The sequence below is a fragment of the Rhinolophus hipposideros genome, assembly GCF_964194185.1.
Source record: "Rhinolophus hipposideros genome assembly, chromosome: 11".
Taxonomy (NCBI): Eukaryota; Metazoa; Chordata; class Mammalia; order Chiroptera; family Rhinolophidae; genus Rhinolophus; species Rhinolophus hipposideros.
Window position 1 is genome coordinate 13,378,873 of NC_138057.1, and position 24,339 is coordinate 13,403,211.

At 40.0% G+C, this 24,339-nt stretch overlaps 1 protein-coding gene and 1 long non-coding RNA gene across 12 annotated transcripts in view; one reads left to right on the forward strand and one right to left on the reverse strand.

The window, feature by feature from the left end:
• Positions 1 to 10,344: 10,344 nt before the first annotated feature.
• LOC308504496 lies at positions 10,345 to 18,169 on the reverse strand. Its single transcript, XR_013994366.1, has 4 exons — positions 18,009 to 18,169; positions 17,047 to 17,116; positions 15,775 to 15,923; positions 10,345 to 10,634 (listed from the first exon to the last, which is right to left on the reverse strand). It is a non-coding gene; the product is annotated as an uncharacterized lncRNA (long non-coding RNA).
• Positions 18,170 to 18,424: 255 nt separating this feature from the next.
• The window catches only part of C9orf72 (C9orf72-SMCR8 complex subunit), a 32,619-nt gene continuing 26,704 nt past the window's right edge, over positions 18,425 to 24,339 (forward strand). For 2 of the 11 annotated variants that reach the window (XM_081065238.1, XM_081065231.1), the window contains exons 1-3: positions 18,594 to 18,647; positions 20,532 to 20,631; positions 23,080 to 23,567. In XM_081065238.1, the coding sequence (XP_080921364.1) occupies positions 23,124 to 23,567 (444 nt within the window). In that variant the 5' untranslated portion in view covers positions 18,594 to 18,647; positions 20,532 to 20,631; positions 23,080 to 23,123. Of the gene's footprint in view, positions 18,648 to 19,978; positions 20,063 to 20,531; positions 21,627 to 23,079; positions 23,568 to 24,339 lie in introns of those variants that run through there. The other 9 variants (XM_081065229.1, XM_081065234.1, XM_081065232.1 and 6 more) reach the window with 8 other exon arrangements.

A 24,339-nucleotide genomic window follows, 5' to 3' on the forward strand; every position in this document is an offset into this window, starting at 1 on the left:
TTTTTTCTATCCCCTATGAAAATCTACCCTCAAGGGGAAAAAATGTCTTTCCTACTCTATACACTCAGGAATAAAATTCGTGTTTCTCAACCTATCTATGACAAAGGACCCATTGAAGACCAGTGCTTTTGCAAAATGTAATACAAACAAATTACTAAAAAAATGAAATTTAAAAATCAAAGATGTACAAAATACAAGTCCTAAATTTCTTATTATTAGCTTTAAGAGACTTAAAATTGCATTCCAAAAGAAAAAATCACAGCAAACATAACATAGGGAAAAAATAAGCATCCCAGACTGGCCCAATCTGCAGACTACACTTTGCCAAACACTGGCATAAATAACTAAGAAACAAAATCTTCCCCTGTGGGCATTTCCATTTCCACTGACAAAATATGTAAGCAAAAGGAGAGCTGCCTTTGAATTAGAATGCCAGTCACTGGCTAGCTAACAGCAAGGACATGTTGAGACAATGGCACTCCCCAGGCCCCAGAAGTCCACGTCCACGCCTGTGCTGAGGATAGGAGCTGGCCAGGGCATGGGCAGCAGGCATAGGTCCAGAGAGAAAAACGTCAGCAGCAGAAGCTTGACAGAATTTTCACACTTCAAACACAATAAACTCCCAAGCCCCCCATTTAAAGCAAGGTGGGTGCTGATTTGTACTTTTGCTTTCATTGAACTAGCTGTGACGTTAAGACCCTGTTGTCCAATTTATATTCCCACCAGTGAAATATCTTAGATGGAAAAGGACAAGAACCACATGATTTCACTCATCTGTAAGATAAAAACCAGAAAGCAATAAATGAACAAACAAACCAAACTCATAGTCAATGGACAACAGAAGCGTGGTTACCAGAGGGGAAGGGGGTTTGGGGACAGGAGGAAGAGGGCAAAGGGGGTCAAATGTATGGTGATGGAAAGAGAACTGACTCTGGGTGAGCACACAGTGTGATATAGATGACGTGTTACAGAATTGTACACTTGAAACCTATATAATGTTATTAGCCAAGGTCACCTCAATAAATTTAATAAGAATAAAAAGATGCTGCTGTCAAAATGCTATTAACATGTCAAAGTCACAAAGGTTAAAAATGTGGTAATTTTTAAAGGTAAAATTAAGCCAAGTTAAGCCATTCTGTTCAGTAGCGGGGGTCTTGCTTTCATATAGTGAGAAAGTTAACAGAGAACAAAGATTAACATCACCAATAAGAAACAGAAACAAGACTTTAAAATTAACTAAATAGGTCATTTAGGGACCAATTGAGAGATTCTTAATAAACATTGTAAGATGTGTTAACCATCACCCTGTATGGAGATAACATTTGTAACTTTAATGTGACAATTTTATGTGATGAGAAAAATCTTGGACTTTGACGTGTTGTTTATTGGCACAGTTTTAGACATCAATCCAGCATTCTGACTCTGAGACCTTCACCTTGAATTAAATTGAGAAGGCCAGAAATAGTACACATCAGTACACTGCTCATAAGTTTGTAGAATAGGTAAGGTTTGTATTCTCCTCCTGCCTCCCCCCATTTTAGCACCCTGACAGACTAGAACCCCCCTCATATTTCCCTATATACTTCAGGTCCTTCTGCGCTGTACTCTCCTGGGTTTCTGTCCCCACCCCACAACCTTCCCTCTCTTCGATTTTACTAGTTATTTCTATCCCAGTGGTTTGGTTTCAGCTTGTACAACTGTGTCTTTGCAGTTAGGAAATCACCCTGGAGAGAGTAGGCATCACAGTTGGGTCCCATGACCAGGAGACTTTGCTAAGACTTTGGCCAGTCTCTGCTAGGAAAATAAAAAAGAACAATGAAGGCAATTATTCCATTTATTTCAGCTATAAATCCTAGTTTGCCTGAGTAGCCTGAATGATGAGTATTCTGCGAAAATGCTCCTCTCAAGGGCAAAAGAATTACAAACAATGTGCACCTATTTCGTATAACACAGCCCCAAGAGTTCAAATCTAACCAAAAAAAAAAAAAAAAAAAAACGCCATACACTAATTGAATCATAATGTAAGTATGGAGAAAGGGAAGGAAATCTCCATGCATTAGGGTAAGAGTAAGTTTGCTTAAGTAATATCATATTTAAACAAGGGTCACTGATAATGTTAGCAATCCATTAATAGGCAATTACTGACAGCTTACTATATACTCGGGAATAAAGTGTAAACACAGAGGACGTATGAAACTTCCAACTCCAGGAAGTTGTTTGCAATTTGGTCCAGGTGGAAAGATATGAAATAAGAAAGTACATGTTTGAGAGCTAATGAATGTGGTACAGACTCTAAACCTGCACTGTTCAATACAGTGTTCACTAGTAATGTTGAGCACTTGAAACGTGGCTGGTCCAAATTAGGATGTGCTGTGAGAATAAACTATAAACCAGGTTTCTAAGGCTTAGAAAAAAATGAAGATATTTCATTAATAATTTTAAATTAATTATATGTAGAAATAAAAATATTTGGAAATATTAGAACAAGTAAAATACGAGGTATGATCAAAAATTATGGTGAATGCTGCTGCCAAGTGCCATCCAGCAGAAAGGCAGGGATCTTTAATATGGGAAGAGGCATATCGAACCTTAGTGACAGTGTGTGACAAGTTTCAACTTGTTGGGTGCAGTCAGTCAGGTGTGAGCTAGGGTTGAGAGAAGGTGTGTTTTAAAGTGTGCTGTAAATCATCCTCCATCGTAACAATGCTCTGCGTCACACATCGCTTTCGATATATGGCAATTTCTATGAAATAAAAACATTTCGATGTGTCCTCATCCACCTTATTCACTGGATCTGGCACCATCTGACTTCTGGTTCTTCCCCAAAGTCAAAATGATACAGGACATAGAGGCAGCCAGGACAGCACAACTAAAGACACTCACAAAAAAGGACTTCCAGAACTGTTTCAGAAAGTGGCAGGAACGGCGGGATAAGTGTGCCCAAAGCAAGGGAGACTATTTTCAGGGGGATGAATGGCAATGTGTCTTTTACTGTAATAAAGTTTTTTTTATTTAAACATTCACCACATTGTTCGATCACACCTCATATGTTGTTAAAATTCATTTTACCTGTTTCTAGAAAATATAAAATTATATATATGGTTTGCATTTTATTTCTGTTAGATAACATGGCTTTCAAAAACTATATTTCAGAGGAATGGGAGCTCAGAAGAGAATGGAGTAATCTGGGTCCCCCGGAGGAAACAGACCTTGAATAGGTCTTACGAACTTGGAGAGACAGAGAGAGAAAAAGGAAAGTCAAATCTGGGAAATGCACTAAGGGAACGAAAGTTGGGAAAGATAAGAAAAGGGGCAGAGGGAGAAGGTGCACTCTGGGTGGATTACAGAGAACAGCCTGATAAGGACGGAGAAAAAGACAGGGGATGCAAGGAGATAAGAGTCTTTGAAGCCAGGCACAGGTTTGGGGGTTCCTGAGAAGGCAGCCCTTGACAGGGTCTGAGTTAGGGAGATTTCAGATGAAAGCTGAAGGAAGAAAATTCTAGTACTGGGTTATTTAAACCTCTCATCACATTAGAAAGTTCTTATATAAGCATTAAATTCAGATTTCCAACCACAAAGAAATTGTACAGCTCAGGCACCCAATTCAGTAAGAAGTAACAGCACATTCTCACACATCCAATTAACCTTGGCCGTTAGTTCAAGTTTTGTTGTTGTGGCTGTTATTTCCAAATGCTATCATACAGAGATGCTGCAAATCTTAATAGGGAGGGGAATAAAAGAATGCAAAGCATGAATATTTGAAAAAGCTTTCAGATGATGCTATCTGAATTAACATTTCCCTTTCTTATCTATACAAGAATATGCCTTTTCTTGAAAGCTCTCTGCAATGAAATACTCATTGATACACATCAATTCCTTTTAAAACCAGTTTGTCTTCCTCTATCTCGCCCTTTATGTTGGTCCAGAAAGTGATTGTCACAAATATCTGGGTGAACAAGATTGTGAAATGTGGTCGTAAAATAAGTGATTATTTCTAAACTCGGCTTTGTCACATTGTAATGTTCCACAAAGCACCTTTCCCTGGGCTACGTTTCCTTTTAATTGATCCCATCAGCGCCACATCTTATATCCTTCACAATACCCTCTATTTTAAGAGAAGCCAATCAGGTTATGGGTTTGTTAGTAATAAAATTACCAAGGAGCAGTTTGTGGATGATAAGAGCAATAGAAATTCTAAAGAGAAGTAGAAAGAGAAATAATGAGCGCCCTCCTCACTTCTTGGAAGTGAACAAATCTGAGCTGCCTGAAGCAACACTTAACCTATGGTATTAAACGGTAATGGACAAATATTAGGAAGGCCGATGTCAGCTCTTAGACACTGTTGGCATCAAAATGTCATTTAAAAGTTAAGTTCTCCCTAGTATTCTTTGTCAGGTTTCTTGCTACAGTATTCTCTTCATACGAGGAGAGAACCGTAAATCCCAGAATAGTTTTGCTCTGGTTTTAATTGTTTGTGTACTGGGTTCATCCCAGAGTGTGAGCTGGAAAAAAGAGAAGTGTCATAAATAGAGCTTTGTGTCTCCCGATGCCCCACTGTGTCATTACTGGTAGCACTTCCCATTGCCGGAACGATTTGCAGAACCTAGTAAATGAGCATTCTGCAAGCGGCACCAACTAAAGCACAGGCCTCACACATTTCAGCCTCGCCCCAGCCTTCTTGGGTGTGTATCCACTAAACCTTTATAACATGTCACAGAGTGAGGAAAGACAGAACAGCAGCTCTAACTACACAGGCAGTGCTTCTTTGTCTAAACAAGATGAATTAGTTAGACTGGAAGGTGGTTTCTTTTGGAGGAGTGAGGAAGCGGTGACAGAATCAGAAAAGCCTGAGAGGGCTTCCTTTTAGGAGACTGTGACAGGATAGAAAATAAACTTAATGAGTCTGATTTACATGAAGTGACTTGGGGGAGCTCTTTTGAGGAAGAAGTCCATGTGGAACTGGAGGTACCTTGCAAGAGGGAGATTCTGGCAAGTGAAGAGGGCTTGGTGAAGGAGGCAGGAGCTAAGTGTGGTCAAACACACAGCTCCAGCCTTCTTCCCTGCCGGCTTGGAGCCGGCAGACAGTTTACTCAATCCCAGTTTTGTTCCCACAGCCCTTTGCAGTAGAGGGATCCTGGCACAACTGCCATGAACGGGCACTTGCATTTGAGTGAACCACATTTGCCATTCTTCAGGCTTAAAAGGAACCATCAATTTTCCTTTGCAGCTTGATTTATCCAGTGATGAGAGTGGGAGGCGGACGGGGTTGGGGAAGGAAAGAAAATGGAAGGGGAGAGGGAGAGGAAGAAGAAAAAGGCAAAGCTTCAAAGGAGAAGCAAAGATGAACAAGTTGATACACTAAGGATACATAACTATAAACTATAAAAATAGTTGTCAACCTGACTCCCTACACTTGAAATGTGCCAGGTGTTATAAGTGCCAGGTCTAACCCCCACAGGATAACCCTTTGTAGTGGGCATTATTATTTCCCTTTTTGTTGTTGAGGAGACTGGGACTCAGAGAAGCTAAGTGATTTTCCCCAAACCAGAGAACTTGTAAGTAGCAGAGATGAGAACTCTGGTTCTCTGATTCCAACACCCAAATTCGCTCTTCTAATCCATTACCAGAGTGGGAGATGGTTTTAAAGGTATGCATTTATTTATCTTTTATTTATGCGAAGTGATTGTCATTTTCTATTTACAGAAGTGATATAAAATCTTCCTTTAAAGTAAATTACATTTCAAAAATTAACCGTGATTTTAAGAAATAGCTCAGATATTTGCAAGAATATGTATGGCAAGTGACACTGCATGAAATAGTACATCCATTTACCGTAAGTCAAAGTGAAACAGCTTGAAGTAAGTGATTTTTACTGACCACTCCCTAAATCTCACACAAAAGAGGTAGTACTCAAATTTAGACATACAAGGTGAAGAAACAGCTTCCTAGCCCAGCCATCGGCTTCTCGTCCACTCTTAGGAAACTCCCTCTGTGTTAATCAAGCCCTCAGAAGCCTTGGAGGGAGGTTTCTATTCTCTGTAAACTGAGACTGAGGTTGGGAAACTAAGAAGGATCTGTCTTGTACTTTATTATCTCAAGGTCAGGATCTGCACTTCTCATAGTGACAATTAGCTAACATATACAATTAGGCCATGCAGATGAACTGAGCGAAAGTTAGAGGAGACATCCAGGAGCCAGTTTCCTTTCCCAGATATCTTCCAGGAACAATGGTGGAGTTGTTATGCTGGTAGGAAGGAAAGAGAGATACTGGGACAAATGTTTGAGGGCAAGTGGAGTTTTTGTAGAACTCCTGAAATGACATGATGCACAAATGTCCCCATTACCTCTAGAGGGTAGCCAGTTCCTACGTCCAGTAACACTGATGGACAGCAATGTAAATTTCTACAATGACTTCCTGATATATTTTTTTAACTTATTTTTCATTTTTAGAGAAAACTCTTATCAACTTACCTCTAGCCAATATCATCTGCTGATATCATCAACAAATGACACTAATGTGATTCTTGAATTCTAAGATGCATTTTTCTCCCATATTTCTGAAACTGGACTATACTTTACACCTAACTGTCCATTTTGCTTTGTAGCTTAATTTATCCAGAGGGGAAAGGGGAAGCAGTGGGAGGGGATGAAGAGAGGGAGGGAGAGAGGGGAAGAGGGAGAAAGAAAGAAAAAAAAAAACCCAACTGTACATTCATTGTGGTCTTTATTCTTCTTCATCGCATCTCTTAGAATTGAGTGAATATATTCCTCACATGTGTTTATGGGAATTAGGATGAGTCCCAATTTTAGTAGTATGTCACCAAATAGAAGCCTCTCTTCGTATATGTGGCTTTGAAGTCCTTTCTTTTTTAAACTATTAAATACTACAACAGTTTTGTTAGGGAAAATGCATTTGAACAAAAGACCAAGCTGGTAGAAAGAACAGAAACACTAATCAAAAGACTGTTACTGTGCCCCAAAGGTTAGAGTCACCTTACTATCAAGAAAGGCTAGAGCACGGAGAAACAGATAATTCAGAAATTGAATATTCCAGGGCTCATTTATCTTTATTTTTAAGAATTCCATTTGCATGCGTTAGATCACAAGGTTGTGATGTCACTCTTTGTGCTGACTTCTCAAGTAAATCACAAATGAGTTTTTATGATAATGATTTATGGGGTTAGCTATTTATATTCCCAACAGAGAGTCACCCACAAAAAAAACAATTATTTGACTTGAGATGTGACATCACTCATGAAACGAATGGTTTCCAGACGTTTTGATTAAAAAAAGATTAAAGAATATATGCAACATAAAATTTCAAAGCAGGTAAAACTAACCCTGTGAGCGGTCAAGAAAAATAGTGGTGAGAAGGGAGGGGTCGTGATACCGCCAAGGTGCCTCCTGGGGAAGGGCCAGTTGGCAATGTTCTTTTTCCTTGACCTGGCTGGTGATTACACAGGTGTGTTTACTTTGTGATAATTCACTGTGCTGTGTACCTATGAATTGCGCCGCCTTCTGTATGTGTGCTCTATTCTTCAATTTAAAAAGAGTTTTACAAAATAAATGCAACAGATATCGGACTCCTTGTATTATTTGTTGACAAAAAGGGGGTATTTCCTCTCCCTTCAGGTACACTGTACTGCAGCTTTACTATTACATTACCTACGGGGTAAGCGCTCACCCTAGAACATTAATCTTAATGTTCTCCCAAATCATTATCTGCTCTCTAGCATTTCAGAATAGAACATAACTCCATATAAATGACAATTTCTGGTCATTCTCGGAGAATAACACTAAGCATGAAAATCTGAAATATTGATCTTGTGCTGTGTAATGATGTTTCTATTGATGTGAAGTAGTTCCTATAAAATTGTAGACTTGCTGTCTCAACAAACGTCACTGGTTCTGGAATCGCACTGTTGGGAAGACACCCATAACTGGAAATGACTTTCTTCAGTAAGCAGGTTCCAACAGGACACTTCAGGGGTATGGCTGCTGGATTCCTCTGTCTCAGGTTCCCCAGATTCCTGAGGACAGAGGAGCTCAATAAGTACTACCCTCTTCCTGCCCCGACAGAACAGGCAGGATTCAGTGAGTGGGACTTTGAGCAGGGGTGATAAGAAAAAGATGGAGCAGAAGAGGACTTTTGTCCCTGGGAACCAGTCAAAATGGGAGCACCAAAAACATCTGTTTGAAATTCTGGCACCCATCAACGTGTGTGGGGACATTAAATTGACTCAAGTATCAGATTTGTTTGCTTCACCACTGACTGGGTGGTGTCTGTTCAAGATGAGAACAAAACCCCGTATCATCCCCCAACTCCCAGAGTGAACAGATTCATGGCAGTGAGTGGGGGATGGTGATCCCCAAGAAGGCTTTGTATTCCTGCTGAATCATGCCTACCCCCAAACCCCCCGCAAAGATACATCCATGTCCGAATCCCTGGAAACTATGAATGTTTATTTGGGGGGGAAGAGGTTGGGGGTTCTTTGCAGATAGGAGTAAGTTAAAGACCTTGAGATGAGAGATGATGGACTACAGAGGTGGGCCCTAGATTCAATGACAAATGTCCTTATAAAAGATAAAAGAGGAGAAGACAGGGTGAGAGACCAGTGGTACAGGGTGAGGTAGTAAAATCAAAAGACAAATAAATAAAACACTGGAAAATTATTGTTCATCTACACACAAGGGGTGAATCTCCTTATAATATGTAGTAAGTTGCTGGAAATGAAAAGAATGAAAACACTGTGTAATAGGAAAAAAATGGGCAAAATAAAAAATGGGAAAAAAAGAAAATGCAAATGATCCTTAAACATATGAAAATATTCAATTGTAGTCACAATATAAGCAACGCAAAAATAATACCACAGCCAAACCTATGCACTCTTTAAAGGAATTTTCTTAATTTGTTCTTGTTTCTGATGGGAACTTAACTTAAATTGCATTCAACATTTATGGAGAATCTAACATAAGCAAGGCACTATGCTTAGAGGCCAAGGTGCCTTGTCTTCAGGAAGCAGTTCAGTGAGGGGACAGACTTATATTCCCCCTGGATTGATAAAGTAGAAAGAGCTCTCACCTGGTTGCTCGCACACAAAGGTGTTAGTTGAATTGGTTGACCTTTTTTTGTTTTATGTATCAAGTTATATATTACAGAATTGTTTGTAACAGCAACAAACTAGAAGCAACTCGCACGTCCATCTAAAGGGGACTGGTTCTACAACTTTGGTTCAGCCACAGAAAGGAATATTCTGCAGCCCTTAAAAAGAATGAGGAAGCTCTCTATGTACTGGCATAGAAAAAAGACAGATGGTTGAGTGAAAAAAAGATAAAACTGGCTGCAGAGTATGAGACTTTTTGTCTAAGAAAGGAAGGTGCCATGAATTTACATTTTCTTGCATTTACATAAAGAGATACTAGAGAGACACAAAAATTCAATAGAAGAAAGTGGTTTCCTACAAATGGTAGAAGGTATAGGATGGGTGAAGACTGGGGTGGGAGCTGGACTTCCCAGTGCGTTCATTTGAATATCATTTTGATTTTTTCACACGTGAATTTATTATTCATGCATAAAACTAAATTAAACTTAAGATTATTTATTGGTTGCCTGCTATGTAGAAAGCCCTGTGGTCAGTACTGTAGTAACACTTTAAACCAGCCTCAATGAGTATTTGTGAGCATCTGTGTGCTGGACATGGTGTTCTGCTGTGGTTGGTCAGGGTGGAGGAGGAAGGGAATTCGTGGTTTATAAATTAATAAATTATATTAAAAGTCCCATCTTTGACTCTGTACCTCCTTCCCTCAGGGCCTAGCATGAATATGATCTTAGGGAAGATGGAACACATTTGAATAAAAAGATAAATTTCAATAGTGCAGAACAGTGCTGAATAAATACTGAAGGAGTAATACTCTACATTAGAAGAGGAAAACATCCAGAAAGGCTTCAGAGAAAGTAAAACTTAAAATGGGTCTCAGGAATCATATAAATTAAACCTTTTCCACAAAAAGTTCTTCTACTAGAACTTTTTCTACAGAAGTTTTTCTTTTTTTTTTACAACCTGCCCGACGGCACTGATTTTCTAAAGCAGAGGTGGTGGTAATTTAATTCCACTAAATTATCAAAAAGGAAGTAGCCTTGCAAACTTAGTTTACCCTGGTCATCTTAGTCCTTCCGTAAAACAAAAGCAGCACACGGAAATGAGCTGGATTGCAACTCACAATTTGAAAAAGTCTCACTTCTTTATTTTATTCCTTTCGAATTTACAATTTTAAATCATCTCAGGAAGCTTTTGTCTTTAACAGCTTTCACAGACAGTTTCTCTCCATGGGTTGGCCAGAATCAGCAGAGGAACTGCAAGTTTCTGTTCCTGTCCTACACTTACAGAGAGGTTTCACTTGGCTCTGTGGGCCCTAGTGGTGAAAAGGAGTCACCTGTCACAACGCTCAGGCTTGGAACCGCCTCTCTATTGGCTGAATGGCCTCTGGCACAGCTGGCCCACCCCTGAAAGCTTACCCAGAGGAACTCACTATCACTGTCATCTTGATGCAGCTATAACCACCAAGAAGTTCTTATGTTGAGATGGAAAATCTCGTATCTTCAACCCACTGGTTCTACTGTTAGCCTCAGAACCCTGCAGAGAAGACAAACTCATCTCAGGAGAGTTAAACTCAGAGAGTTAAAGAATCATTCTGCTTTATATTAGTTTGGAGTTAGGATGTGGGGGTCGGGTGGGAAAGGGGAGTGAATAATGTTTTCTTGCTGTTGTTAGTTTGGTTCTAAACAAACCTCTATAACGTCTGTTAAAAGGTAACAATATTTAGATTAATTGCAAAATATGGTATTATATATTAAATATACTATTTAATCTAGTTGACCAAATAAACTTGAAAAGTAACATTTTCAAGAGTGCATCTTAAACACGTAAAATGATAGGCAGACTAGTAACTGTCTTCTAAACATGCACTGAAGTATTTCAGTAGCCCTATTATTGTAGGACCAAGATGTTCAAATAAACAAGATTTAGAACTGTAGTAGTAAGAGATAAGCCTAATTCTCTTCCACCAGAATTATGCTCACACAGAAATAAGGTGTTTGAACACTTTTCTTGGAGAATAAAAATTGTTTTGAATAAAGTGCTGCCACCTAAGTTAGCAATACCCCAAGCAAGTTTTATGGCTCTGTAAGGAAAGAATTAGCCTACTCATTTGGGAATTCAGAGGGTTTTGGAATGCAGAAAGTGACAATGAGGTTGGAAATGGATTGGCTTTGGGGTTTATTTTGCTTTGTACATAATAATAAACCTTTTCCAACATGAAGTAATGTAAAATGAAAAAAAAATCTGTCCCTAGAGTATACAATTACCTCATAACCCAATTTGCATTTCTTTACTCCAAGAGCATTTTCTGCGAGTTCTACTTAAAAAGCAAAAGCTGCTGTGTGGTAATTAATTTTAACAAGCATTTGGCAGACTGAGCTGGACAGTATACGAGCTGCCCTAGACCAAGTATAAATTTGAACTGCACTTTTCATGGTGTTTTTGTTTGTTTGTTTGTTTTTCCCCATAACAACATTGTTTAGGCATTTAAAAAGCATCTGGTCTGCAACTTTACTTTTTTTTCTTTTTATTATTCATTTGGATTTTTTTCTTTTAATTCCATTTGAATACACAAGCAGCCTATAAAAACTGTTAAGAAATGCAAGAGATAATTGTATCTTGGTGTAGCAAAACTGGAAGGGTATCAGGTATTTGCTATTCATCAAGGGGACATGTTTTTATTTTCTTTCACCCCCGGTGTTCAGAAAAGAAATGTGCACATCTCCTGATTTATAATGTCGAGTTCATTACTGGGAAAAGGGCTGTAGCACTAGATACTTATATCATTTCCCAGGCAGCGTTTTCATTCTTAAAGCATTCTTTCGTAAAAGCAAGTGATAGTCTTGAGATGTGCTCAGCAATGTTGAAGCACTGGTTCTCTTTTCTACCCCTATACATGGAATATGGGCAAGCAAATAATGAGTCATTTCTAGCAGGCAAATGCATTTTGAGACAATACCATAGTTTGAGAGCAATAAGTTATCTCGCATTTATCCATCAAGTTTATTGTTCTATACTAACTTATGTATGCATGTTTCTATATTTATAACTTACATGTAAATTTGCAAAATCTTAATTATGGCAAAAAAGACATCCTGTAATTTTCCAAGCAAGCTACTAAGAAGATGAATAGCTCTCTACCTATTTTAAGATGAAAAACAATGACATGACAATTCATCTATTTTTACATTTTTGAAAACAGACTTACAGTCTGTGACTCAATTACTTGCTCTCACAGAGTCCTAATTGACTTTCATGACAACACATCATCAAATGCCATTGCTTCTATAAAGGCAATGCTTTCTTATTTGTCATAATCAAACTTTAAACTGATGATTAAGGCCATGGGTACAATTACAGGTTAAAAACAATGTATCTGAATTTCTCATCCTTTATCTCTTGGCAGTATATCAAATATTTACTATTAATACCTAGAAATCTTGAAGCTTAAGTGGCCTGCTGTTTGTGTTACCTGAAAATACAGTAACATTCAAATTAAGTTTTTCCTTATTAATGTCACTTGATCGTGTGTCATTTGGAGCTTAATAAAATTCTGAAAAGCCAAACTTATGCACTCTTTTTCAATTTGTTCTTGTTTCTGATGGGAACTTGCTTAAATTAAATTGCATCCAACATTGATGGAGAATCTAACATAAGCAAGGCACTTTGCTTACAACCCAAGGGCAGACAAAGGTTCCTCAGACAAGGTCCTTGTCTTCAGGAAGCAGTCTAGTGAGGGGACAGACTTATATTCCCCCTGTGTTAGTAAAGCAGAAAGAGCTCCCACCTGGTTGCTCACACACAAAGGTGTTACAGATCTGTCCCAAACTAAAGGTGTGACCTTGAAGAAATCTCTTTTCTTTCTCCTCTCAGTATCTTTATCTGTAAACTAGGAATTGGGACTAGATTTATTCAACAAACACAAACTGAGCATCTACCATCTGACAATAGTAGCCAACCTTAACGAGCAATGACCATGTGGAAGGTATCAAGGTAAAGATTTTAGGTTGATTGTCTCCTTTGATGCTCAGAGCAATCCCATTTTCAAGAGGAGGAAATTGAGGATGTTGAGTAACTCACCCAACGTTATAAAGTGGTCAAGGCAGGATTCAAGCCTAGGATGATTCAAGCCTAAAAGCTGACGCCTTTAAATCCTACATTGTGTTGCTGCAACCATCTCTAATAGCTTCTAACTTCCGTATTATATGACCACTGTTTGCCCTAAAAATGAAAAGTACACATACAAAGAGTTTGGTTTTTACATTAATAGTGGAGATTAAGGGAACATAATAGAATGACACATTGATTCCAACTGGGGAAATCTAGGAAAACTTCCTAGGGAGGCCACATGTCACCGAACATTTCCTCACACAGAACTGGAAGGGTAAGGATATTCCAGGCTAAGAGAACTATGTGAGTGGTTACAGAGTAGTAAACACTCATGGATCTGCAAGGAATAAGGGGAAAGGGCAGTGAGAATGAAGCCTTGAAAAGTCGGCTGCAACCAGACTGTGAAGCCTTCAGAGTCATGCTCTGACACTCGACACTACAGGAAATGGGCAGCTACTGAAAGCTGGAGAACATGACTGTGAAATGATTAGTCCCCTTTTGCTCTGGGCTTATTTCTTTGTTTGGATGGAGGTTTTCTGTTGTTGTTGTTTTTAATTATTTACAAGCAACAAGAACATTTAGCAAGATTGCCAAATACAAGATGAAAATACAACACTAGTATGACTAAACACTAACAACAAGTAATTTAAAATCTCATTTTTAGATGAAACAATTTTCAATAGCAACACAATTAAAAGATAACTTGGCAAAATCTCACAAAAGATGCAAAGTGTCTCTTCTGAGAAACTTACAAAACCTAATCAACAAACATGAGAAAAGTTGTAAGTAGAAAGACATACCATGCTCAAAAATGTTAAGACAATAAATTTATCTATAAATTCAATGCAATTCCAATGAAAATCTCACAAAGTTTATTTGTGGAATTTTACAGGCCTCTCATATGAAGAGAAAGGGTCAAGTTTGTCAAGAAAATTTTGAAGAACAGAAAGAGTAGATAAAACCTCCCAGGTGTCAAAATATTTTAAAACTAAGTGGCCAGAGATAGGTCCAGAGACATTAGTTGTGGTTTTATATTTCTTAGCTGGGTTAAAGAAATAGTACGGATAAGAGACATAGGAATGATACCAATGACAAGAGAGAGACAAGCCCCTCCACAGAACCTTACCCACTTTAAATCAGAGTGACCCTGATCCTTAAACAGAGTGACTGGATCTTTTAAATAAAGACAGAAGCTATTTGCAGAAGAAGTACTTGCATCACAGAAGTCTGACCTAAGGATAATAATTCTTAGTAGTTGGAGTAAAGTTTCAATCAGGCACCTGGCATTTGTCAATCATTTGATAGGTGCTAAACACAAAGGAAGCAGATGATGAAATTGCAAGCACATCGTCCTGGGTCTCAAATAGCCTATGACAAAATTGAGAAGCAGAAGTCACACATAAAATAACTAAAGAATCTACTTACAAAGTAACACACTAGTGAGTAGAATAAAGTATAAGAATAAATGCAATAAACATGAGAGTTGCAAGTAGAGGTGACTATAGGCAGATGTGCTCAGGGAGATATTCTGAGGTGGGTCTGGAAGTACATGGCTGGAGAGGGAGTCATTGTCATTGAGAGCACTGCCGCTCATCTGCTGTGGGTCCACCGTGATTCAGGCATATAGTAGGGCAGCACCAAAACCGTCAATGTGCACTGCTGACTGCGCTTAAATTCCATCAAATTATGACCGACTTATCAAGATACAACTTCAAAATCTGTCTTCCTCTGTAAGAAATTAGCTAATGATCCTGTATGAGATTTAAGAAAATGATAGGCTTGTCTTCCTGCTTCTTGTTGTCTTCCTTGTTGTGTCTTATGACACTGCAATGAGCTAATTTCTTCTCCTGGGGACTCTTTATTTGGGGCCTTAGATCACACACAACTGTTGCTTTCCAGGTACAGAGCACCAGCATGGAAGGAACACAGGTTAATACCTGTGGAGGATGTGATTCCTCTCCTTGAGAAGCTTATTGATTTACTGTTTATACAATCATTCCTCCCAGGAGAACCTGAAAGGATATACTGGGGGTGCCAAAAAATGTATACAAGTGGACACTTTGGTCAGCGTTGCTCAAGCAGTAGTTCGCCGTAATCAAAAGAATCTGGACGCTGATGGTAACTACTTTGAGCACCTCTTGTCATTGCAGAAGTCAAATGTGACTTGTATTCATCTTTTGTTATTGATATATATTAAGTATTACAATTTTAATATTTTGTTCCTTTCTTAAAATGTGTATACATTTTTTTGGCACCCTCTGTATATTGTATCCTAATGATGTTCTCTTGCAGGGCAATTGCCTACACTGTGCATCATTAGGACTATGGACTTTTAGCTCCAGACATGGACCCCACTAGAGCTTTCTAAATCATTTATTTCACACTAGCTCACAGAGCTAACTTTATATGTCCGGGAACCAAGATTACAACCCGAAGTACCTTAGTTGGGTGTTGGCTCATCCATATTTCAACTAAAAGGTAATGTACCATAAGGTACATATTGGTAAGTCTGTAATGGTTAAGACAACCACATAAAATCTCATTACTTGAAAGAAATTAAACTCACTGTGGTTTGTATAGCAACATCCCTCATCCATGTACAACATCACATTGTTCACATGACGGTCAGTTAAATATAATTTGCTGTAATCTTGGTAAATGGGAGGTAATCAACAAGTCTTCAGCTCCAGCTCCAAAGCAGCACGTAATACATTTCTGAAATACAGTAATAAAAAGAAAATGGGGAAACCGCTTCCTGACAATAACTGACACATGCAGCAAGAAGGTTCCCTGAGTTTTGATATATTTATTGGAATTATAACTAGATACATAGTGTAAAAGGTTTGTAAGTCATTTGTTATTGCTTCTGTTATCCCTGTGCAGTTACTAAAATTGAGATTAGGGCCACCGTCACTTGAATGTGCTGTTCTAAAGTCTTAGTTTGCTTGATCTCAGGTGAGCTTCATAACACTGAGATATTACCCTGCTTGCCATTTTGCAGTTGAGGAAACTGACGCATGGAGAAGTACTGCCCAAAGTCTCATAGGCAAAAAGAGTACTTATACCAGCTCTGATTCCAGACCCCAAGCTCTTAACCAACTATTTCACTGCTCCCCTAGTTGTAGAGACTTTTTGTTATGATTGCTCGTTAATTATATGTGGATAGCTCAAAAATTTCTAAATCAGGTCTTAGGGTTATCATTCTGGCTGGAAATGGGGGACTAGGGCTCTTGCTTAAAGGTATATTTCAAGAGTGGGGGGGGGTAATTTTTTTTAAAATTTATTGGGGTGACAATTGTCAGTAAAATTACATAGATTTCAGGTGTACAATTCTGTATTACATCATCTATAAATCCCATTGTGTGTTCACCACCCAGAGTCAGTTCTCCTTCCATCACCATATATTTGATGGAACTTATTTTTTACTTAGAAGGTACAGTTATTTGCGGTGGTTTATTTGGGCTGATTTAATAGAATTTGGAGGAGAGAACGGTTAAACCCTTCACAAGCCACCCTTTGGTACTGCTAATATGGATCACATCACTACATACTGAATGTCATTTTCTCTTTGGTTCCTGAAGAAGGGATGTATGCTAGGATTTGTCCTCTTCCTTTACACCTTTGAGCTTACATGTACTATGGACCACAGTATTAAGTCATAATTACTTTTTTCCCTTCTTATTTTTTGGTGAAAGACATCCAAGCTACTGCTACACAATGCCTAGATAATTGTTCGATTAGATGTGGGGAAAAACATTCACATTCACTAGCTACAAAGCATCATGCATACAGAGCCACTTCACATATCTCATTTCTCATGGTCATGCAGAATTTGGACCTTAGCGTTTGGTTGTTTCTCTCTTAGGAAGCATAGTTCTTCTGGGTTGATATTGCACAAAACCAGAAAGCTGTTGGAGACAAAAGAAAATTATTTTGCCTCTAGGCAAAACTTTGAAGTAGAAAAAACTATTCTTAGTGCTGTAGCCCACTCCAAGGCACGTCATCCGAGTCGCAATCTTACTCTGAACTGCAGGGTGTTACCTGAGAAAGGCTGTCATTAACTCTCTACCAGCCTGGTGTCCTCAGGACTCAGGGGGGTCTGAAAATGCACAAAACTGGCCTGAATCCTGGGGTAAATAATTTAATCTCTCTGAACCCCAGTTATAGCCTTTGTGAAATAGAGATGACACTATGTATATCCTAGAGGTTAGGATAAAGCATGATTCTTTATGTAGACTGAGGAGCAGGGCACCAAACACAGAAACAAATAGCACCTATTTGGTGTTAGGATATAAGCAAAGAACAATGAGTGATGGGTCTATTTCTGCAGAGGGTATAGGTTTGAGGGAGTCATTTGTGTATTTATTCCTCCCTTTCTCTGTGAATGATTAAGATGTGCTTCATGATTTCTAAAAACGAAAACTATTAAGTGCCACTCATCCATAGTGAATCACCTGAATACACAGTCGCAGACCAAAGGCTGATTTAATTCCAGGTTTGAAAACATCGTACAGCACATCAAACAGGACGGTAGAGCACATTAAAAAATGTTTTTTAAAAAAATTCACTTTGGGCAACTAGCAAAAAGGACGTTTAAAGATGTGAAAATCCTGCTTGAGAAAAATGTTTACATGTAAAGTGAAGAAGACGACGTTCTGTGGGAAAAGGAAATGACCCAACCGGACTTGGGATGAAGTTACAGGGTACTTAATTGTGTCATAAGAAAAAAAATAAATACATTCATTCACCAAATATTTGTTGAGCGCCCACTGCCTGCCAAGCACAAACAAAACCACTCACACCACCAAGGGCTCGGGTCCCAGCAGCCTTCCCCAGAACGAACAGCACTGTCTATCTCGGTTAACACCTTAAGCCAACATGGTTCGGAGCGCGTCACTGGGCAGAGAGACAGAGCAAATGGGCCCTGCCCTTCCACAGGCCACGTGTACGTACGTCACCGCAAATCGAAAACGCCAAGCAGGTACCTACGGTGTCCCACGAGGAAGCGGAGGTTGCTCGTGCAACGACTTCTTCCGCCCACTTAAAAGATGGCGCTCGCCGCGTCACTCATCCCTGCTGCCCAGCTCCTTCCCCTCGGGGGCGGAGTCTAGAGAGAGCCGGAGGTGTGCGCTTCGGAGGTGTGTGTTTTGTTTTTCCCTCCCTTTCTTCCCGCCCCTTGCTCTCAGAATATTTACTGAGGGTGAACGAGGAAAGATTCCACAAAATTTACCCAGAAGAACACGAGGCGGGAAACAGTTGCCGCGTGAAGAGGATTCGGGGTCCGGACAGCCGCGAGGGGCGGGGCCGGGGGCGTGGCCGGAGGCGGGGCGGGGGCGGGACTGCGGTTGCGGTCCCTGCGCCTGCGGCGGCGGCGGGGGCGCCTGCAGAGGCGACGCGGTGAGTGAGCAGCCCGCGGACGCGCGGCTGTTTGGGGTCCTGGTACTGTACTGTGTGGGGGCGGCGGCGGGGGTGTTCCCCGGGGTTCGCGTCGTGCGCTCTTTTCCCTTCTCCTCCGACCAAAAGCCGGCGTGGGGTTTCCCAGCCCGCGGACGAGTGGAGTTGCCCGCATCCGGGGCCCTGGGCTCAGCAGCGGTGGCGCCGAGACCAGGGGATGGGGATCGGGCTTCTTAGCCGCTTTTTCTCCCGCAGCCCCCGAGCCCGCTCTTTACCGGGGACCCGGCGTGAGAGCCAGGGGGACCCGTGGGACCCGCTGTGCCGCTGGCTCCACGGAAAAGAGCGTTGGGCACCGAGAGGCCTGGCCCCGGGGGAGGCCGGAGGGCGCGGCGCGCGGCTGCTGCGGCCCCGCTTGGGGTCAGGGATGACTGATGCCGGTGGCGGTGGCGCTGTGCACACACCACGCGTTGCAGAATCGGAGTTCCTAAGGATCGCTGATGTCTCGTAAATCCGGGCCGCAGGTCTGCGTTGGGCAGCGCTCCCGTTCTGAGAGGCGCGAGCTCCTTGCTTCACAGCTCCGCGGTTACTCGGCTTCCTCAAAGGAAGTGACCACGGGGACTGGGGCATCGCTAGACTGATGGTATCGTTGCAGAAAGCAGTGCACTGATTGCGGGTCTGCCGTGTCCGCCCGGGTCGCCCGGGCCCCGGGGACTCTTGCAGGCGCGTGTATTTAGGAGACGGGGAGGTCGTGCACGTGCCCGAGAGAGGTGGCCCGTTCCGAAGCGGTGGGGATGCTGGGGTCCGCTCGTGGCCGGTGGAGGGATTCCAGTTCAGACTGGTGCCATCCCTCACCTGTGAGGCAGCGCGAGGGGACACGCCACCGCTGGTGTTACTTGTCATTTGTGCAGAAGCCTCTGAACAATACTGTTAGATGCGCTGCTGCACAGACTTTGGAAAACTTTTAATACAATGGGAACATCACAGACGCAAGAATATAATACAAGGGAGATTAATAATATGGAGTCAGAATATTTGAAATACGGTGGTGGTGTGTGTCATAGATGCTGCTGCCAGCACCGTGCCACGCTAGTAAAGGAAACCAGTTGGATTTCCCTCATGATAACTGTGCTCTTTGTGTATTATAGATAGATAGATAGATAGATAGATAGATAGACAGACAGACAGACAGACAGACAGACAGACAGACAGATAGACAACAAAAATAAGAGAAATTATAGACCACATTGCAGATTGTGCAGTAAGGTAGCACTAACCTCCAGGAAACAATTACATAGGGGCTAAAGAGTTTTTTTTCCTTATAAAGTTGATAAAATAGTCCACTGGGCTCTGTTAGCTGCCCCAAATTCTCCTTCCAGAGAAAGAAGTAGAAAACCTACAAAGACTCCTGTCTTTCAGGCCAGGCCTCGGGTTCCATGTTAAGTGTTGCAGAGGAGTGGTAGGTAAGTTGGCCTGCCTAATCTGAGACATTTGAAGCTGGGAGAGAGGCCCTGATAGTGGTATCCTGCACATCTCTGAGTCTTGCCTGATGAAAATTGAGAAAGTGTTGCAAACTGTCTGGTGTTACAAGCAGTTCACTCTCAAACTTGGTCTAGGAAGCTTCTGTGTCGTAAGGTGGGCTGATTTAGGACCCACCTTAGGGCTGGGAGAAAAATACACAGCACGGTTACAAGAAGTGTGGGCCTTGTGATGGTTCAACTCTGATTCACAACAGCAGTGGACCAACCCACTTTCTAAATATCAGTCAGAGAAGAGATGGCTGATTTTTAGCAAAGGTTTGAGAAAAGGCAAAGCTTCAGACCCACCACTCCGCTAACAGTTTTAACAGATGATAATTAATATCTGCATATGTTGGATTATTTTCAGAAAATATATTGGTTACATCTCATGAATCTTGTTCTTTGTTTACAGGAGTGGCAGGCCACTGTGTCACCCAATTTGGATCCTGGCTTCCCTCAAAAGACTCTTAAGGCTAATGTTTGATAACCCTGTGGAGAAGCCAACACTACATGTAAATAAGATACGCAGATTTTTTTAAAAGGCTACTAGTTTTGAACTGATTTTTTTTCAGTCACATTTATATATATGAATTTTCTTCACCCAAATGATGACTTTAAGTGTTAGTAAAATCATTTTTACAACTCTCCTAATTATACTTCTCCATGACATTTCATTTCTCAAGTTACTTCTTTTGTCAAGACTTAAAGCTAAACAATTCAACATGATGCTTGTCCTGATTTCTCTCTAATGATACTAAGACTGAATGTAATTAGTGGTCTAGAATAGTTTAATTTTCACCATCAGGTGAAAGTTTTCCCATAATCCAACCAGATTTTGCTCTAGGGCTCAACTCAGCTTTAAGAAATGCTTTTTATATTCAGTATAATGATGAAATGCTTGAGCTGCAATATTGCTTTTATGGTTGTTCACCTGTTTTACCCAAAAAGAAAGAACAAGAGAAAAATACATGACAGTATTATTTTATGGCTGTGTGCTTAATTCATTTTCTTGGCTTCCAGTTTACCGTTGTTAATCATGACAATAACATCATTACAATTTGAATTCAAATTGTATTCCTGTATTCTGTCATTGTAAACTCACTGCTTAAATTGTATGTAAAACAGTGGATGTTTTAAACAAGCTATACAGCTTATATCCACTTATAATATGATGTAACACATTAAAAAGTAAACAAACATTCCCTAAATGAATTTCTGAAATAAAAGTTACACACATAAGACCTGTCTTTGTGTTAAACCATTTCTGCACATACTTACTGTGAAAGCGTTTTGCCAAGCTGTGTGTACCTATTGACGTCATGATAAGAGTGCGCATCTCATACCCTAAAAATAGAAGTCTCTGCTTTTCATCAGTCTCTGAACTCTTGACAAGATGTAGATAAAATCCTTTAAGTAAAAGGATTTACTTTGACAAGAATTTAGTTATAGATCAAATGTGTTCTCTGAAAGCAGTCACATATGCAAAGATATGTTTATCATCCTTCAGGTAATAGCTGCTATCCTTTTACAATTTTGATGAATAGATTGTACAATTTTAGACTTGTTTAAATGAAATTGTCATTGTTTTTCATTGTCAGTCTTTGAATACAATATTCAATTTTAATATTAAGCAAAAATGATTCATTTTACACAAATATCACATAGAACGTACACTCAGAGTGATGTATGTAAGTAGGTCAAGATATACAGGAGAGCACAGTTCGTTCTTCTATTTTCTCTGTAGATTGAAAGGCTTGAACAAAGCCCATCCAGTCGTGTTGTTCTCTACAAGTTTTCAATAACTGAAGCTTTTTTATTTTAACCATTTGCATAGGACTGTCTTTTTAATGATAAAATGCTACACTGCTTTCTTGAAATGCATATTAAATGTTTTATTTTTGTCTTGGTGTTTCAGTGTTACTTTAAACACCAGTAATGGGCTTTCGTACCCTGATACGCAGGGAGTTCATTGAGAATAACAGGATTGTTTGTTCATGTTTTGTTATTGTTACACACAGTTGAGTTTTTGCAATTTTTTGTTCCCCCCCCCCACTCCCTTTTAGCAGCTTTTAAGGTGTTTCTACCATCAGGTGTTTTACTAGTTTCCTAAGACTAGCATAACAAAGTACCACAAACTGCGTAATGTAAAACAACAAAAATTTATTCTCTCACAGTTCTGGAAGCTAGAAGTCTGAAAGAAGGTATTAGCAGGGACATGCTCCTCTGAAGGCTTGAAGGAAGACTCCCTCCTCACCTCTTCTTAGCTTTTCTCATCAGGGCTACCAGCAATCCTTGGCCTTTCTTGGCTTGTAGCTGCATCTCTCTAATTTCTGCCTCCATCTTTGCATGGCCCTGTTCCCTCCGTGTCTGTGTCTCCAAATCTTTCTCTTATAAGGACATGAGGCACAGGATTAGGACTCACCCTATTCTAGTATGACCCCAATTTAAATTGATTACATCTGTTTCCTCATAGGTCACATTCACAGATACTGGTGGGTTAGGGCTTGAACATACCTGGGGGAGACAGTTCAACCCACAGCAAACATCAGTGTCTGTAACTGCGCCCTCCCTTCCTCATTTGCTCCTCTAGTTGATACAGTTTAGGAACCAAATACCCAATTATAGTAGAATTACACATTGACTGGATATTTGGGAAGAGTGAGGATCTATTTTATGAGCTTTAGTTTATAATTCAAATGAATGTTCAGAGGCCTTTGTTTCAGTTCATTATTACTTTGGATTTCTAAGTATGTTTCTGAATATAAGTGACAAGTTACTATGTATTGTAAAATTGTATTAGCAGACAGTGTGCACCTGCCATGCTAGCTGGATGTCTATCCTGATAGGACACGTGCTTCCAGATCTTTTTTGACGCAAGAGAGGAAAACCACATTTGGGTTTTAGATGGATGGCTTTAAAATTGCTGAATCTAAGCGTTGGTTTTGTATGCCCTTGTTTAGCTATCCCTGGAGCATTCGGATAATGTGACAGTTGCGATGCAGTGATGTCGACTCTCTGTCCGCCAACTTCGCCAGCTGTTGCCAAGACAGAGATTGCTTTACGCGGTGAATCTCCTTTATTAGCAGCCACTTTTGCCTACTGGGACAACATTCTTGGTCCTCGAGTAAGACACATTTGGGCTCCAAAGACAGACCAGGTACTGCTCAGCGATGGAGAGATAACTTTTCTTGCCAACCACACCCTAAATGGAGAAATTCTTCGAAATGCAGAGAGTGGGGCGATAGATGTGAAGTTCTTTGTGTTGTCTGAAAAGGGAGTAATTATTGTTTCATTAATCTTCGACGGCAACTGGAATGGGGATAGGAGCACATACGGACTATCAATTATACTTCCGCAGACAGAACTCAGCTTCTACCTCCCGCTTCACAGAGTGTGTGTTGATAGATTAACACACATTATCCGGAAAGGAAGGATATGGATGCACAAGGTGAGTGGTTTTTGAGTTTATTAATCACGATGACTTAGCCATTGAAAGTGTATCTTCTGATACGTTTATACCTAATTTTTAGAAATTATATGCAATTAGCCTCAAACAGTAGCTGTTATTTGCCTCTACCCTGTTAAATACAGATAGATGTAGCCTGATGTCTATGATATTCATAATAACCCTGGAACGTAGGAGATGATAGATGACAGCTTCACATTACAAATAGAAAGCTAACGCTTAGAGAAATTAGGGAACAGAATACGTTTCAGAGTCTGTATTTGTCTTGAGATCCTTTGACTCAAAGTTTTTTTTTTCTTTTGGAATTGCATGACTACCTTTCACTTAGTACCGGGTGTGGGTACAAGCATTTCAACACAGTTGTTTCATAAGCAGTTGGCCATAGAACCTTTGGTCCCTTTAACTTTGCCAAGTTTCCATATTTGTAAAATGAGGAGATTGCACAAAATATTCATTTCATTTTCATATCGTAAATGATATTCCTATTTATTTCATTCCTTTTGCATATTGAACTAGAGGAAATTATTGTTATCCCCTAAATCCTATAGCTTAATATATAGTAATATCTATATTTACATATACTTTTGGCAGATCTGAAGTACAAATTTTATTCTCCTTTCTACTTTGCGGTTTGATGCTAACATGGAAATCCATTAAAGCATTATTGACTTGACGAGGTTTTTATCAGAGAGTAAGGAAAAATGGTATCTTTTAAAAGAGTAATTTCTTACCATATTTCAGGCTTGCCTCCTTA